The sequence below is a fragment of the Nyctibius grandis genome, chromosome 6 (genome assembly GCF_013368605.1).
Source record: "Nyctibius grandis isolate bNycGra1 chromosome 6, bNycGra1.pri, whole genome shotgun sequence".
NCBI lineage: Eukaryota > Metazoa > Chordata > Aves > Nyctibiiformes > Nyctibiidae > Nyctibius > Nyctibius grandis.
The window spans coordinates 43,697,045-43,715,363 of NC_090663.1; the positions used below are offsets into that span (position 1 = coordinate 43,697,045).

At 41.2% G+C, this 18,319-nt stretch overlaps 1 protein-coding gene across 1 annotated transcript in view; it reads right to left on the reverse strand.

Moving 5' to 3' along the window:
* Nucleotides 1-17,531: 17,531 nt before the first annotated feature.
* The window catches only part of GALNTL6 (polypeptide N-acetylgalactosaminyltransferase like 6), a 565,706-nt gene continuing 564,918 nt past the window's right edge, over nucleotides 17,532-18,319 (reverse strand). The window contains exon 12 of the mRNA XM_068403801.1: nucleotides 17,532-17,699. Within this exon, the coding sequence (XP_068259902.1) occupies nucleotides 17,532-17,699 (168 nt within the window). The remainder of the gene's footprint in view (nucleotides 17,700-18,319) is intronic.

The window sequence follows — 18,319 nt, forward strand, 5'->3', positions numbered from 1 at the left end:
GTCTGTTAACAATAAGCTGTGTGAAACATGATTGCAAACAATTGGAGAATAGGAATGCTATGCAAGTCTCCTGGGAGGGAAGGGAAGAAAAAGCTGTATAGGTTTTCACGCATGGCCTCAATTGCCCTCCCCTTTCCTCAGGGATGATGGGATAGCGACTTTATGATGACCCTGTTATCACAAAGTTACACACATACCTAAGCCATCATTTGAGAACCAAGGTACTAAGGCTTGTGCTGGGTCTGTGCTTCACGTGTTTTCACACTGCCTGAAGCTATGTGAGTGTATTAAGACAGTAATAACCATTGATGGGATTTAACTGTTGCCTGAATAAAAAAACGTATTAAACTATTAGCTGCAGACTTCTTAAAGACCCTGGAAAATGCTAGGGTTACAAGAGTAACATTCGTTACAGATAGACATGAAAAGCTGAATGAGAAGTAGGAAGATAAAGAAAAGTTAAGACTGTTGAGTATTTCCACATGTTAAGGTGTTTAGAAGGCTTCGTTCTTATCTGTGCTCCATTTCTTCCTTGTAACAACTATGCTTTTATAATTATTTTTTAAATCCTTAACTTTTTAGTAATACAACTTTAACACCAAGCATGTTCTGTAGGTATTTTAAAGTGTTTTTGTTTTGAAGAAAAAGTCTCCTGCATTCAGAATCACCTACGTGCTTAGCATGCACTGGGAGTCAAGGAGGCTGCAGTATCGAGGACATGCCTGAATCCTCAATACACATTCCCGTCCAGCACCTTGTAGTTTATCCTCTTTAAATACAGAGGGATGGGGGGGGTGTGTCTTTTTTTTTTTTTGCTTCATTTTTTGTCCCAGTGAGGTTACTTGGCATAGCCTCCTTAGGAGAGGCGAAGGAAAGGAGACCAGAGCCAGGCTTTTGCTCCTTGGCTAGTGCAGCGTTTCAGGTCAGTGAGCCAGGCTGCGCTCACTGCTGTGCATTCAGCCTCCTCCCTGTAATAACCCCAGCAGTCTTAATTCACCTTTTTGGGGGAAAAATCTTTTCTTCTCAAAATATTTATCATCAGATATTCAGTTATAGTTTATACAGGTTTAAGGCAGTGTTACACAAATAATTTAAGCACTCAAGAGTGAACTCCTGCAATTGTATACAGCGTTAAACGTGACAGGGTGCCTCAAAAATTGTAATTCTGTAAAAAGCATTCCAACCAGAGGATGATCCTGCCTGGATCTGGTAAATGGACCCAACAGTTCCCACAAATTCAGCCTGTCATAAGCAGTAGGACTAAGCTGTCTCTGATGACCCCAGATCTGGTACTGTACCCAGCATCCCCGAAAGCAGCGTGCCGTTTTTTACATCTGCTCTGCCAAGTGCTGGAGCAGGAGAGTGCAGAAAAGAAGCCAAAGGAAAGAGATTTTTCTCCTTTTTGATGCCAGCTCTTGCAACTCTAGGGCTTTTCCCATAAGGCCTCAGTCCTTGCAGCTTTATGAATAACTTCTGGCCATGACAACTCAAGAATGCAATCTGCCCATCCTCACTCCCCAAGCCCTATCACCCTCCACTCCCCCAAAAACCTGCTGAGAGCTCAAATAGCCCTCAAGTCAATGCAAACGCATTAAGAATATACTTTATGAGGTGAACTGGTGAATTTTGGATGCTTGCCACTGGCAAACTGTTTTGTCTTTCCAGTTTCAGAGTTGTTCCTCTTCTTCTTTGTTTGAGGATAAAGCTTCCTGGGCTTTCTAAATGTCTCTGGTGACCTTTTCTGGACTCCTCTGGCTTTGTCAGCAGGGAGGACTTTTGTTGCTATGGCAGTGGGAGGCAGGGCCCCTGCTCCAGTCAAAAGGTTTGGGGAATTTCTTCTGAGGCATCGCTGCCACAAGTAAGACAGCAATTAGATGAAGTCTTCAGGTATTGCAAGGGTATATATATATGCTACCTGGGTTATCTGACATGGCATCCTCTGCTGCAGATAGGCAGCTATGTGGTTTATGGAGCAAATTATTTTTTTGTGAATTTGATAACTCAGAAGGTCTATTTTGGTAGCTCTCCTATACTTAATTAACTTCACCATGGCCTGAGAGCGTGTGCTTCAGCATGGTGGGTGGTGGCATACCCTGCGAGGGGAGTTACAGCAGCCTTCCCACTGGGGAGGTGGGGACAGACCCTGCATCTCCGAGGAGCGCTGGCACCCACACTTGAGTTTTTCAGCTCCCCCTTCGCTTCTCTGCTGGGCCAATACAGTATCCTGTGGCCCCTTCAAAAGCAAGTGGTATTAACATTAAATTCCCTGTTCAGCACATCAAGTTCTTCATTTACGAAAGGCAGAAAGAAACCCTAATTATTTAAAACCACCTAGAAAACTTTACCTTTTAGGAAAGCTGCCTGTGCAGGCAGCAAGATCCCCCTTGCCTCAGCCGTTCAGACAAAATAACATTTTTTTGCTTGCACAAACCAAATTTTACGGTCACTTTTTTGTGTGTGTGTCACTGAGCCATGCAACAGTTTCCTATTCTCATTCTCCACCAGCAGCGTGTCGTTGGGAGAGAAGCCAGGCCTCAGCAGGTAGTCTCCTTGCAAACTGTATTTCATTAAGAGTGAGCGGACTCCTTGCCCCCACCCTATGAGCAGCTGCAGATTCACAAACCGTCCGGCACTGCGGAGCCCAAGAACCTTCGCTGGGGTTTGGCTTCGCTATGGGAATGTCTCCGTGCAAGGAAGCTCATATTTGGTCCTTGCACACAGCTGTTGCCATTACAATCAATAAAGCTTGGAGAGAGGCCTGCAATACAGCTTTGGGAGCAGATGTGCTCTAACGACGGCTGTACAAAACTCCCTTGCGACAGTTCACTCTGCTCACGCGACACAGCGAGACCAAGGGGCTGCAAGAGTCTGCCCGAGGGCTGTGAATTATCTCGTCTCTTCCCACCCTTTCTTACACCCTGCCACTTCCTCCCCTCACTTGTCATTACCTCTACATGATCTTTGGAAAAATAGATGGTGTGGGGAGGTTTTTTTCCCCCAGCTGATCAATGAGATCATGATTTTTAATTTTTTTTTTTTTTGAGAGGCAGAGAGAAAGAGAAGGACTAAGACCCATTCTGTGAAAATGTTCCTGTTTGGTGAATGGTCTAAGATCACTAAACTAACAAAGGCAAAGAAGTTAGGTTTTCTACCTTGCTTAAAAGCAGAACACTTTTGAGCTTAGTTAACCCTCTCCAGAAAAACGAATAAAGACTATGATCTATTAAAAAAACCCAACAAAACCAAAACCTTAAAAAACTTCACAAGAAGCTAAACATGCCTTACATGCTATAAGAACTCAGATCGAAGTCACTACTGGTTTTGGAAGAATACAAATTCAAAGGTACGAGCCAGTCAAAATCTAATCCTTTTACTTAAAGAAAATTACTTAACACACAAATGAAAACCTTAGTTAAAAACAAAGCTGCAAGCTTTAAATGTACACACATACTGACAAAAAAAGGTCTTAAATGGTTGTTAAATTGTCTGTAAATTGCTGCTCTTCTGGGCAGAGTAAATATTTTGTGATATATTGTTGTCTCTTCATGGGAAATGCAAACTGTTTTCTTTATGACTGATATAGCACTTACGCTTTTAAAAAAAATGAGCTGCAGTATTTGCATATGTCAACCACTGTGCTCAGGCACCAAGTAAAGAATATTGTGGCAGGCGAATAATAGAAAAATGTTTAGTTTACCTTGCTTCAAATATGTGCTTTAAAAGGGGAAATATTTTATCTAGGTTTACTTTGATGGAAGATCTCAGGGGAACTGAAGATATTATAGACCTTATTCATGGCTAGACTGTCCTTGATTTCTTCACATGCATTGACAAGTCTGTCCTGAGAATCACCACAGCCTTTAAAAAGTGATCTAGCTGAAGATCTCAGTAATGGGTCAGATGAAAGACTGATGCAAGAGAAAGATTTTTTTTGCATGGAACAAAAGTTCAGCAACATCTCCTATACTAGAGTAGAGAACAGCAACATCTCCTATACCATGGAGAACATGACACTTCTGGATTTTGACTTTCTTTTACTGGAAGCTGGAACGTGGTAGCTCCTAAACCAACACATACTCTTCTAGTGCTTTACATTTCTCAATGCAAAAGCTATGTCAGAAAGAGGGAAGAGGTAGGACGTTGTACTCAAAGCTTTTAACAAAGTACTAAACTGTCTTCTAATTACACACACACACAAACAATCACTTGAGAAATGTTTGCTAACCTGCCACACAGCACCACATTTTGCTAGATATGCTGCCAGGTAATACACATAAAGCTGCCTTTTTTTCCTATCTGTAGCTCACCTAGGCCATGCCACATTGCCTATCAGCCTAAGGGGCTGCTGGTATTGCCTATACTGCAAGAGAAGTGTCTTCTCCTTATATTAGCAGAAATGGCAACAAGCACAGCAGCAACACAAATAGCACTGGGCATGCTGGCAGCCAGGTGGGATGGGAAGCAATGCTGTTCTGCCTTTGCTCAGCAAGGTGCACATTGCACCATCACCCTTGCCAAGTGGCCAGTGTGTAGATATGGCAGGCTGTAATTTCTTGAGCTAGAGCCTTGAAAAGCAGGTTAGAGCTCCTGAAAGGTCAGGGCCACAGATCTTAGTTTTGTAGCATGCTGTTTAAAAGAAATAGACTGAAACCAGCAAATGCATCTTGCCATGAATTTTTATAGCCCTATGTCCACGGTTATCCAGGACCTGTGTGCCAGTTGGCTAATGTCCCTTGTCGGTACCACAGTCATAAGCTTTTAGTAGCAAAAAACATCTGCATTCTCAGTGGATCATATTGCAATTTTGTCTTCCCACCCACCCTTATCTCCCCACCTTTTCTTCCTCATCCCAGCTGCTATTTCAGAAACAGTTAAATAGACAGTTCTTGCTCTCAGGTCTAACCAACAACTGCAGATGACTTCATAAGGTCCCTTACGGTACTGGCACTTGACTTGCCAACATCAAATAGTTTAGTCACTGACCTGATTTTGGGTTGGCATAGTCTCCTTTCAATTGTGTGTCCCAGTGCTTGGAGAGTCAGGGTCATATCTTCTCAGAAGGCTGCAAATTCAGTTTTCTTGGCATGAAAATGGTGGAGCCACAGCTGGTCACTAATCATGAGGTGCAAACAGGAGCCCCTGAAGCAAAACAGCTCAAAAAAACCTGAGAGTGAATCTGTAAAGGCTTTATATACCCTTTGGTATGGTCTGTTGCTGTGTGGGATTCGTGAGGAGCTGGGAGATGCAGGATTATGCAGGTGACAGCAGTTCCCCCTTGACTAAAGCCCCCTCTCTTGGTGGTGTAGCTGGTGCCAGCATGGACCTTCCTGGGTCACCTGAAGTGTGTGGGGTGGCCTAAAGAGGCACTCTGGGGGGGATGCCCACTGATGACTGGCTTCCTGCTCTCCATTTGTGTTCTGGGAAGCACCGAGGAGATGAGGATAGCCAAGTAATCCAGACAGAGTGTCCAACTCCTAGTAGTTCAGGCAGTAGCTATCAAGCCCACCTCTTTGGCAAAGGGCTGTGAATTATAGCTTGCAGGCACCACTGCTGGGGTTAGTCTCCTGACTCTGCTTTCTCAGCTCTTCCTGCTTGTCTGTCTGCCTGTCAGGAGCTACTTTCCTTCTACCTGTCAGTTTTACTTCCCACTGCCAGAATGAAAGTTTACCCTTGCACTTCCTTAAAGTAGAAGCTTGTTAGTTCTAAATCAGGAGACACATTTAACTAAGACAGTGGAGAAGGTCACTTAAGAATCACTTAGGCAGAAGGGAGAAAAAAAAAAATCTCCTGATTTTTTCCACTTAACTCAAGGCCAAAAAAAGAGTCCAGCTAGAGTAATCCAAACACAAACACACCACCAGACACCCTCTTCTGCTTCCACTCCCCAAGGCCTCCAGCTGAAAAGGACACTACAATCCCCCTTCAAAACCAAGGAGGATGCCCTGCTACTGACCAGGACCGCACAGACGTGTCTCCTTCTCACGTGGCTGGGGCAGTTCGTTGAGCAGAGCTCATAGCATTACCAAGTGTGCAGTCAGGCAACACGTCTCCGACCGGTGCAGGGAATTACCGGTCAGAGAAGCAGGGATGGAAGTGCCACCTTTGAGCTAACAGGCAGCTACAGCTAATATGCACGGAGGTGCTGCATGAGCTGGTGGTGTCACAGGCTTTTCATGGTGGAATTCAGGCCATGGGTGGCTGCCTGCACTCTGCAATGCTTCTAAATGGCTGCTGTTAACATGGAGCTGTATCTGAAGGCTGAGATCTTGTAGCTGCCGTTGACCTCCTCTGTCAGAGCAGTCTCCCTCCTGCGCAAGGAGTTGCCCAGCCGGGAGGGTCACAGGCTGCCTTCACCCTTCCCCAGCCGTGGGCATTGCAGAGGAGGGAAGGAGGGAGGCGAGGAGATGGGAGCCAGGCTTGGACGCTCCTTTGCTTCCAGACTGGCAGGAATATGTGTGGCAACATCTCACCCTTTAAGTAAAAGAAGAGTCAAAGCAGAAACCCAGTCAGCCTCCTTGTCCCTCTTCCCACGCTGAAATGCTGTGTCCTGAGTTGAAAAACGTGTGCCAGTAACTGCTGTGTAACTCCTGTCCATTGCTTGTCCCTGCGATTAGGGACAAGCCACTCATTTCAGAACAAGATGCAGTTCCTTCTTCTTTCTTTTCTCCCCACTTCAGGTCTTATTACTCTCCTAATGTGCCCTTACCTGCAAAAGCTCTTTAAAGCTTTTTCCTTGAAGGTTTGCACCTGATGTTATCAAAGGTAATTAGATAATTGATACACAATTCACATAAGGCTCTCTGGTTTCTTCATACACGGTGCTTTCCCCAGGCTGTGAACTTTAAGTGATGCAAATGGGAGAATCCTCTGTTGTTTTACTGTGTTTAACTTTAGGCTATGTTAAAACTAATGTCTAATTGTTTTTGATGTATCTAAAGCACTTTATTCTTCTTTTAATAATAATTTTTCTTTGTTCCTAGTTGTTCCCTTGCCAAGGGTAGTGCTGTAACATCAATGACACCAGCCTCATTAGGGATTTGATAGGAGTTTTTGTTATTCATGAAATTCCCCTCACTTCTATTTTGTTTTGTTGTTGTAATTACCATTTCAGTTTATCATCATTCTGCAATGGTATTTACCAAGGTTTGCTCAGTGGAACTGCCTGTAAAGAATTAGTCCCAAACAGTTGTTTAGGTGGAAAATAAGTTTTTCTTTTTTTTTTTTTTTCAGCTGTGAATGCCTTCAGCTTGCATTGGACTCCAGCACGCTTTAAGCTCTCTAGACAAGGAACAGTCACGTATTTTCAGTGCATGCTTATAGTTTTCTTATTTTTGCCGCTTTTGACATTCGGAGGTCTTCAGAAGCAATGTTCACTTTAACTGTTCTCTCAGAAAGCTGCCTGAATAAATAAAAATTAGATTGTGTCCAGTTAAATCCCACCACAACTCTGCTATATGCAGTGGATGTCAAGGATGAATTTAACCAACTAATTTAGATTAGAAAGTTTTATGGTAGAGGTATAGCACTGAAGAACTGAAGTGTACAGGTATGCATAAAATTCAGTTATAGGGCTTAAAGAGATGCAAATAAAAAAAGAAAAAGAGAAATAAAATACTCGGTAATAAGCAACTCTTCCTTCCCTAGTCTTTGAAGATGACTGACTCTTGCTGTTCCCCTATATGACTCCTAAACGCCTGCAGTGCAGGTACCAACTTTCAGTAAGCTCATCCTGCTTAGGAAGATGATGTATTTTTATCTCTTATCAGTTGTAGATAGATAGAAGAACCAGCAGTGCTGGGAATTTCTAGTGTGGGTTTTTTTTTTTGATGTGGAAGGGGGACAAATAAATGTCTACTTACATGGCTTTGTACTAGAATCGAGTCCTCACTGACTTTTCCTATGCTTCCTTACTTGTCACTTGGGCACTATTATGTGTGTACGACTGTTTTGTACTCACTTCTGTATTTGCCTCTTATTTAAGGGGCCATTCGAGATATGAGTTCTGATATTGCCAGAGCTAACAGTGCTCTTCGTTGGAGAGGATGCCTTTGCTTTCTCTTTCTGTTGATATTACACAGCCAGCATGGCCAGGGGCTGTGGGAATGGCAAGCAGCCGTGCAGCCCTGGGCAGCCCTGCAGCTGGCTGGGCTTGCCTGGTCCTTCACCCACTCGACAAAGCAGGCTATTTTAGCAGCAGTAGACGTACGACAAATTGAAACATTAATGCTGTAGCTTCTGAGAGGTATTTATTCATTCAGATCATGGTAATTTTTTTTTTTAAACTGTACTTCAGCAGTCTTTTACTTTGTATGCCATCACGTAATACATCCAAATATAAAATAGGACAGGTGTACAATTTTTATTCCATAGTTCAGCTCCTTAATTACAGTCTAGTAATTTACAGGCATGTGCTCTCTGTAACTCCTTTAAGCATGTCTTGAAAACATTATTTTAATGCCTCAGTAAGTTGGTCAAAGCTTCTACAACTGTTGTTTAATAACATCTAAGCCAACTATCTCAGACTAGTCAGCACAGAAGTGTATGTTTTCTTTACTTATTATAATGCATATATTAGTAATTGTAGTCTATTGTATAATACTTCAAATGCACACACCTGAAAATATTTTCCCCATTTTTTCAGAGCTATATTTCCCAAATTACAATAACCAAAGAATTGCACCTTGATTCTCAAAAAATTAGACAACTCCGTCTTACTTGTTGATTGAGCTCTACTAGCCACCTCTCAGCCCAGCTCATCACTGGCTGCCTTGGCTACTAGTACATTAGATAGGGATTACACAAAGTTGTCTCCGGCTCTTCTTGGCCCTTTAAAAATAATTCATAACAGTTGAATTGCCAGGGAATGTTTTGTCCTGACTGTTGTTTAACAGCAAGTGAAGGCTGTAATTCCAGACTCTCAGAAAAGTGAGAGAAATGGATATTTTGCAGGATACCTGCAGGGAAGATTGTTTATTCACAGAGATGCCTGAAAAACACTCTGACCATCAGAAAGGCTAGTTGATAAATAGAAGCATCTCAGAGGCTCAGAAGGGACCATAAATTTCTATTTTGCCACCTAATGCTTGGTAAACCGTATGTGTGTTTATGTGGGCTGGACTGCTGTGAAGCATTACGAGATGTGCAATGGACCAGATCGTCTGAAGAGCTGGTCAATACCGAGCTACTTCAGCCAACAGAGTTTGAAGTGGAAAACTACAGGTCAGGCCAAAGTCAGAAGGAATGCGCCCCTTGCAGGGACAGCAACCGTGGAGAAAGACTCCCAACCCCAAAGATCAGGTTTATATTTACATGGTGAAGACTTGTATGGAAAACTGGCAGCAGAGCCCTGATGAAGCGTGTAGATTACCATGGTACATTTAGATGAGCAGTAGCTGCAATTTAGAGGCTGGTATGACAGGAATAAAGGAAAACAAACTTTAGGGTGGCTTATTTGCCTATGGCTCCTGTATGAAATCCCTCTTCCTTGGCTAACAATCCTTTCGATAGTGCATTTGTACAGCCTTCACACTGGTATTCTGGTTTCCGAGGAACTTGTTTAGTGAAGGAACAGGGTACAGCTTCTATCCATGTGTTCTGGTTACAAATAAATGACTGTGGAGGTGTATAAAAACAAATAGAAAACAAATGAAAGGGTTCTCTGCTAATAGAAAAGAAAAGGTGATGTTTCACTGCCATGTCTGCAAACACAGCTTTGATAATGAGAATCATGGGGCCATCTTTTATATACATTAGCTTTGCTGACATATTGGGGAATAAACTGGAGCCCTGTACAGCTGAAAAGCTGCTCCATGTTGGACAATCTCTCTCTTTTTGGGGTTTTGTAAAAAAAGCCCCTCCGACCCTCTGCAGCTTGACTAGACATTAACCTGTATGATGCGTTCATCAGAGATTACACATCCATTTCAGATTTCAAATAATGCCTTCAGTTAAAGTTGTTATAACCCCTTTGTGGTTTATACTAACCACATTTTAATATAATTCTAACTCAGTTTCTTGTATCTACACTAGCTCAGTAAGGATAATCACAAGTTAAAACCTGCTTGCCAAGGTTAAGTTCAGCTGCTTCCAAACATTTGTAAGAAGTGTATCCACTGAGTAAGATGCTTCCATTCTTACATATTCTCCTCTCCGGGTAGCACTGAATTTTGAAGATGGTGAGAAAGTAGATCACCGATGCAATTTTCTCCCTCTTAAGTTATTTGTCTGTCTGTGCTATGAGCTATAACACTTTCAAGGACAAAATCTGTAGTGAGATTGACCCGTAAGGACACAACTTCTCCCTCCTCCTCAGGTGCCTTTCCCCTCCCCACCCCTCTGCTAGCACAAGCTGCAGCAAGCGAAGTACCTGAGGCAGAAGGTCTTGTGGCTCTGCCAAGTCAAGATCAAAGCAGCTTTAGTCACTCCTATCTTCAGGAAGGGATCTGCAACAGCAGAAACACCTCTTGGCACAAACCAGAAAGGAGGGAAGAAAGAGGACCAGCATTCTGGCAGAATCCTGCAGATGGGGAGCCAGCAGAAGGGAAGAAACACCAAATAGGGAAAAGAATAAAGAAAATAACTGAAATGGATAAAAAGTGGTGAACACTGCAAAGAGTCACAAGGCAGAACTACACTGTTCTTTTTTTAAGAGCTGTATGTGATGTCTGAAGAGAAACACGAGTTGTCTTGATCCACATAGGGAGTAGGCAGAGGTACTTTGTACTGATCTGGGTTGACATTTCCTGGAAAATTTAGCTAAACACTTTTCCTCTTTCAAAAAAGTCTCAGATGCATCAAAATAGTAATCTGAGGTAAAACAGTGACCATAATGTTCTGCTTCTACACACTATCCACAAAGTAACCTCAGGAACGCACATACATACCTTTGGTGGAAAACTCAGCACTGGCTTGGTGTCCAGCAAAGCTTTGCTCTAGTTGTGTTCATGTATTTTAGGATGAATACATTTCAGATTGTGCAGTTCTCTATTCTAAATTTAAGTCTGTTGCAGGAGGGGGTGGAACTGATTGCCTCTCAATTCCTGAATATTTGTGATGGAAATAAACACGCAAACCCTGGTATGAAGAGGTATCCAAAATTATCAGTGGCTGACCTTTGTAGGTCATGCTTCCTTCATATCCAGAAATAAACCCAGTTCCCGCCTCTTCCCTTTTACCACCTATTTCCTCCTTCCTTTCTCCATTAAACTGCCATCTCCTAATCTCACCATTTGGTCTTTCACCTCTGTGCAAGCTCATGACTCCTGATCTTCTTAATCTAGGATCATTACCATCAATCACTCCTTTAGGCAAGCGAAACCTTTTTTCACAAAGGATGCCAGGGGCCTACAGATCTTTCAGGCTGACAATATTGTTTTAGTTCTGGTGCCAGTTGGGGTTTTTGACTAAACTGTGCCTAGTGGTGTTTTGTGCCAATTAGATGCTCCAAGCTAATCAACAGAAATTTGCTTGGGCTCTGATTCCTTCCAGTTTGAGTCGTTTAACTGGGAGAGGTGAAGGATTAACGTAATTAAATCAACTAATACTTTGACAAAGCATTAGGGATACTGCCAAGGTTAATGAGGGCTAAGGTTAATGAGGACCAAGTTTTCCTTTCCTATGTCTTAATGTCTTTTAGACAGTACCACTTATCAGACTTCCTCACTGCAGCTCCCCTTACATCCGTTACACTGTCCGTGGTATCTGTCTCAACGCCCTACTCATCTGCTTCTCAAAAATCGTTTATCGTGACTTTTTCTGCATCTTCTGCTGAGTACAGGCTTTCCTGCTGGCCCACGTTACATGGCTCCTTCTCATTCATATATTCTCTGGAGCTGAGCATCTACCACAACAGCCACACAAAAGAAGGAGATTTCTCTTTGTGTGTAATTAACCTGCTTGACAGTGCTGTGGACATGACACCTTTAGGTAACCACAAGTTCTTATTATTTTAACCCACATCCTCTTTGTTCCCCTGTTGTCTGCATTGTTTTCATAAGGGCCATTGAAGCACCTACCACACTACCAGGTCCTGTAAAAAAACCCAAAGATACTAAGATAATGGGAACCTAATAAATAGCTGACTCTTAAGGCATACCAGACTGCAATGTTTGAATGCATTTTTTCCAGGAACTGTTCCTAGAAAGTTGTTTTATTTTTTCCTGGCACCATCACCATGCTGTCTATCTACTGTGCCAAATGATAGCACATCATTTTCAGAAGTCCTGCTTCAGGGGTAGTACCACTGATACTAATGATACACTGAAAGAACACAAAGCCACCACACAGACCAAATGTATTTTCTGAATGCTGCTGAAGCTTTCAGGAAATGTGATGCATTTTTCTGATCATGTCTAGCTAAACTTTCTCATTGTTTTTACACAGGTTTCTTAGGTAGTTTTTAGAGGTTTTTTTTTCCCCCCGTGTTTAGATTTTCTTCAGTCCAGTGCATTCAGAATTATAACAAGGACATATAAGATTACAGGAGACCTCAAGACAGATTTATGTACTACACATGGTTAAAAAAACCCATGTCAGCAACTAACTATACAGATTCACTAAAATTTGGGTTTTTTAAGAGTAAAAACCTTATCTAGAAAGTACTACACACTAAAGATTTACTAAACTACATTACTTATTAGTCTAAAATTTTCCAGTCAATGGATAATATTTTAGAACAAGAAGTTTAGCAAAAATCTCTTAGTACACTAGACATAATAGCCAGGTATTTTTCCTTGGGTTTTTTTTTGTTCCCTTTTGGCTTATTCCTGATAAGTGTTTAAAGGTCTTTCAAAACTTTCTTTCAGGCAGGGCAAGATCCTCAAAATCTTATGTAAAAGCACTCTTGGACCCTTGTGCTCTTTCTAAGAGGATATGTGGACCAGATTTGGAAGGGAGTTAAACAAATTAATTCATGAACTCTATACGGCCAATAACAGCTATAAAAAAAGCTACTTCTGATCAGCTTTTTTTGTTTTCAAGGGTTTTGAAATGGTTCCCTAACAACCTTGCTGGATTAAAAAACAAAAATAAATCCATTATCATATTCATTTTTTTAATGTACATCTTGTGTTCTCTTGAAAAACGCTAGGCTAACAGCCTTAAAGATTGATGCTCTTTAAACAGAAACCGGATACATCCCTGGTGGCAGCCACATTGGAACCCTTCCAATATAGCCTTCCTGAAACGCTCCATCCCCAGTCCTTTGCAGAAGTTATCAGTAAAAATGCAAATGAATTCTGATTATGATGACTTTTTTAAAAAAAACCCCAAAGGTGACATCTTGTAGAGGTGCAACCCATCAAATCAATTTGGTTAAGCTATTTATATACATTTCCTCTATGATCATCTGTGGCATCCGATTTCACTGAGGTCATGGAGACATTGATGCCTGGTAAATTGCCAGTAATCAAAGGTTGTTAAGTGCTTGTCAGCTTCCTTTCAAGCTTAGTCTATCTTTATCATGAGGAAGACCTAGTTCAGCAGCTACAGCCCATTTATTCGTAAACTGATAACACCCAGGAAGTACGGGTTGTGTCATTAAAAGAGCCATAATGTTGCAGAAGCATTTGTTCTAAAGCAATCTCATTTTTCTAAAATAAGACTGTGCCAAATGAAAAGTGAAGCCTTGTCATGCCTCTGCAACAAAGCTGCTCTCCGACACGTGAAACGCTTTGTTTCCCAGCTCCTCCTCTCCCTTTAAAGCCCTCTCCTCCAAGGCTTCTGTTTAGCGTAGATTTTGGAATATACACAGGGAAACACATGTGATTTTAGTGTTTCAGTTGCACTTGGTGTTTATTCCAGCTTTTCCAGTTGCTCTCTCTTGTGGTGGTAGTTTGATGGCCACAAAAAAAGAGTCAGATATAACCTTAAATGGAACAAGTTTAGGGTAGATGCTGATGACCTCTTGAGATACAAAGATCTTCTTTTCAGGCATGTTGATTAAAGCCCTCTCAGCCATAAAATAATTAATTGAAAAAACCTGAAGCAAGTCATCAGTTGGGGCAGATCAGTACAGCTCCACTGAAACAATGTACCCATGTCAGTTAATGCTACCTGTGCACTGGATTCAAAATATATTCAGAACTATCTGGTATTTTAAAAAAAAATTCTGTGAAGAAACTTCATAGCCTTTTGAAGAAATGCATATTAAAGCTAAATGCTCCTGGTGAAATAGAGAGGAAGATATATCTGTCCATCCTATCAAGTTGTTCAGAAGTTTGTTGGGTGGAAAAGGTATGGTTGAAGGAAGACTTAAAGAAATTCTGAATGTTAAATTAGTCATGAAATACTGCTATCAGTGGAAAGCTTTGGCGAACACCCAAGACAGAATTTAATTTAGAGGTAGGAATGATCATTCACTATTAACAAAAAATTCTGTTGAAGGAGTCCTGTGCTTAGCAAGTCATAACCATTTTGCAAAGCCATCATCCCAAACATTACAAGAGCACAGCTCTGAAGCACGCTGTCCCAAGGGCCACCTGATACCCATAGTAGGATGATTACAGCTGGCGGTGGTGAAGCTGCATGCTAGCTTTTTTTGTCTCTGTTTTTAAAAAAGAGAAACTTGCTTAAGCTGAAAACAGTAAGATAACTGTCTTCAGCATTAGTCTAATGTGTCCTATACTTTTTTTTCTGTGCAGTTCTGGTTATAGTGTTTGAAAGATCAGCCCATGAAGTGAAAACAAACCTCTCTCCTCCATCTGCCTCTTTCCACTGGTCACATATACATATGTATATATACACACACACACACACATGTATATGCATGTGTGTGTGTTTCTATGCTGCACTGTGGCAAGATCTCATTAAACTTTCCTCAAGGTATGGACCTTCATGTAACCTTCATATTTCTAGATTGATCAACAGGTGCTCACTGTTGACCCACAACAAACTCCAATATATTTTTCTTACATTTTTTCCTATAAAACCTGAAAACATGCAGATCATATTTTTTTCCCCTGAAACATCTGAATATTAGCTATGTGGATTGTTTTCTGGTGAGGACTGCTAGATCTCACCATTAGTGTCCAGCTATGAGTAAGGGGAAGGTTTCCTTTGGCAGTGCAAGATGCTGTGCAATATTACTCAACGAGGGGTGTAAAAGGCATAGAAGTTCTTTGCTCCAATAGCAGCCTAGTTCCAATTAGACATTTCAAAATCAGACCACTGAGGTGTAGTCAGACATTTAATGATATAATGCTACCAATCCATGCATAATATAAATTGCTTAGCTGGTTTAGTAATTCTCCTTTGCCACTCTATTTTGGGCATCCAGTGTTGCTTCCAGGACTTTGACAGTTTGGGACCAGTTACAGTCAGCAACTTGAAGGTGGCATTTACATTTTAGGCAGCCATTTTCTTCTTTATCCAAACCCTCTTTCCTCATGTTCAGGATGCAAATAGATGATGCTGCGAGCACTGCACCTGGGAAGGCTGACAGTCTGCAGTGCCTGGTCTGGTTCTGTGTACTGACAGGTAAACAAATCTGAAGTATCCTCATACAGTAGCCTGACTGCTTCTGTTCCTGAGTGCACCATATCTTCAAATTAAATTTAAACAATAACTAAACGAGCTCACTTATTTTCAAATCATAAAATGAGAAGTCTAAATCTATAGACACATTTCTTTCAGAGTACTTCAAAGATCTCTTCACTAACTTGCTAAAATTGCTCTATGTATGGATGCATTTCCCAGTTTTCCAAGTGCATGCATACTGAATGCTACAGGATCTCATTCCCCTCCTAAAAAGTCCCCTCCTACATCTTACAATTTTGGGTCTTAATCTACAACTACAAGGTGCTGCCATAAAATAGCACAGTTACTGATACTAGAACTATCCTCTGGATGCAATCAATGCTCTTTGTGCATAAACACAGCTTAAGGAGCAATAAACAAAACACAGTCACCCTGCTCCCTCAAAACAGGGTAGATTGCACATCAGTATTTTGGTTAGTCAGCCACCTCTCCAGCAATCAGAATAAGCAACTTAATTACATATGATATTTTTGGAACCTGAAAGCACAGTTACAGATGCTTTCATCTGTAAAATCATCTTGCAAGTAAAAGCAGGTCACGTACATACTTGATATAAATTTATACTCGTTCTTACCTTGAAAAATCCCCAACCTATCAATTATGTTCCATGCATCAGTATTAACTGATTTCTGCTGAGAAGAACCACAGGCTCCCCAAACAAGTTTTGGAGGCCTCTCACGCCAAGAGCTTGATGGTCTGAGGGACACTACGGGCCATAATGATCATCAGTGTGACAGAAGCCTGACTTACCCTGAATTGTGCCTGTGCTGAAAGTATCAAAATATTGTAACATTTAACTTGTTTGCACTTCTTGTTTCCTCCATCATGAGATCTACAATACCATTCACTTGCTAACTCTGGAAAGTTCATGTGATTTCCATCACGGATTTCAAAGACTCTGAAACCACCCAACTAGTTTCACGTCAATTTTTCTCTCCACTCCTATCCGTCAAGAGCACTGCAAGATCTCTGCAAGATCTTTTACGCTGCACTGCAGGGAGTCAACACGCTTTTAGGTGATGGCAGAGTATCAACGTTAATTTGACTAACCTAGTTCAGCACGCAGTATGCAATTATTTCCTACTCTCCTGATGGGTTTTTTTCCCAGTCTATTTTCAATTTAATTTATACTTTGGTAAGGATTCTACCTTTAGAAATGATAGCTAGTCCACAAGCCTTCCATTATGCTGCAGCTGCTGCTGTTATATTTGCTACTGAAAAAAAAATCTCACCTTGTGTGACAATGGGATTTGAATCATAATTGCTAAATATATCATGTATAGAAATTTGATTGCTTTACTTTTTTTCCTGAAGGAGGGAAATGTGAGGGCAAAACCTTATGGTTTATTTTATGCTTTACTGCAGTGTAATTCTAGACCCTAAGATTTCTACCATTCCTATTTTGCTAATGAATGGAATGTAAAAGGGAGGTATTTAAAATTAATTGCAGCAGTTCTGAGGGTTAAACCTGCTTAACCCAACCTTTTATTAACAGAATGTCAACAAAGCATATATCTTGTCTAGGGACTGCTGGAACATCATTATTCTTCTACCAGCATGTTTAGTTCTAAAACCTGGGATTTCTTCAGGTTCCTGTAGCCGTCATGCACACCATATACCCATCCCAAATTATAGCGTCTGTTCTGAGCTACTCACTACAGCAGGATTTGACCTGAGAAACTCTAGAATTTTGTTTTACTTTATTAACTTGGAGCACTTTTAAACAGTTTTAAACAATTTTTTCCCTTGACCAGCAAGGGAATTTTCAGCCCAAAGTTCTCAGCAGCATCCAGTGAGGCTCTTGGCCAAGTTCTTCAGATACTGTATGTCCACAAGGACAGCCTGCTGGCTCTTGCTGTGGCATTTTCTTAATCCTCAGAACAAATTTCCTGGATCTAGGAAATTTAATTTAATTCCTGACTCCTTTGACCCAGATGCTGGCGAAAATGTAGTCTGCAGTCTGTACGTAATTGGGTGTGTCATTTTTTTTTTTCCTTCTAGGAACTGGCCTTGCTGTTAAATTTTTCTAAAACAGTCATATTAATATGTTCAAAAATCCACTGTTGAGTTTCAGATAAAGGATCACATCTGTTCATGAAAATCTTCTTCTCAGCTGGGTTGCAATCTATGCAGCTGCTGCTTACCGGATGGAACAAAGTTTTGTCCTACAGGAACGAGAAAAAAGTAGAATTAAGTAACAAATGCCAAGTCATCGGAAGTGTTCTCATTTTACAGAACATGGATTAACACAGCCCTGTCTGAAAAGATTTTGTGGTCTCTGTGCGCTAACCTTGTGTAATAACCACAGCTATTAGGAAGCTGTAGAGAATGGAGTGTTTTTTTGCCCTTGGGTTATTATCCTTCACGAAACTGGGGATTCAAGAAAGAATGAGGAGACATCTTCTGGTCTTTAAATAATGAAAGAAACAGAATGTATTTTAATAATCTTTGCATATCATGTGCTTCCCTGGATCCTATTTAAATGTCGGAACCTGAAAAGTGTGTGGTTTTTTTGTTTGGATTTGTTTTTGACAGTTTCTACCGTGCTTCTGGGCAGGAGGATCTCTAACAATCTGTCTGGAAAACCAATACTCTTAAACTTGAGGAAGATGTTAAAAAGGAGTTATTAACTGAAGTGGTGTGATGGACAGACAGACCCAGCACTGATGATCTCAGTTCTCACCCCATTAAATGCAGACTTTGCCTATGGCCTCTATAAGACCAGACACTGAATTACGCTCTCTCTCTCCTAATAAGAAGGAAATCCCAGCACTGTTTTATCTCA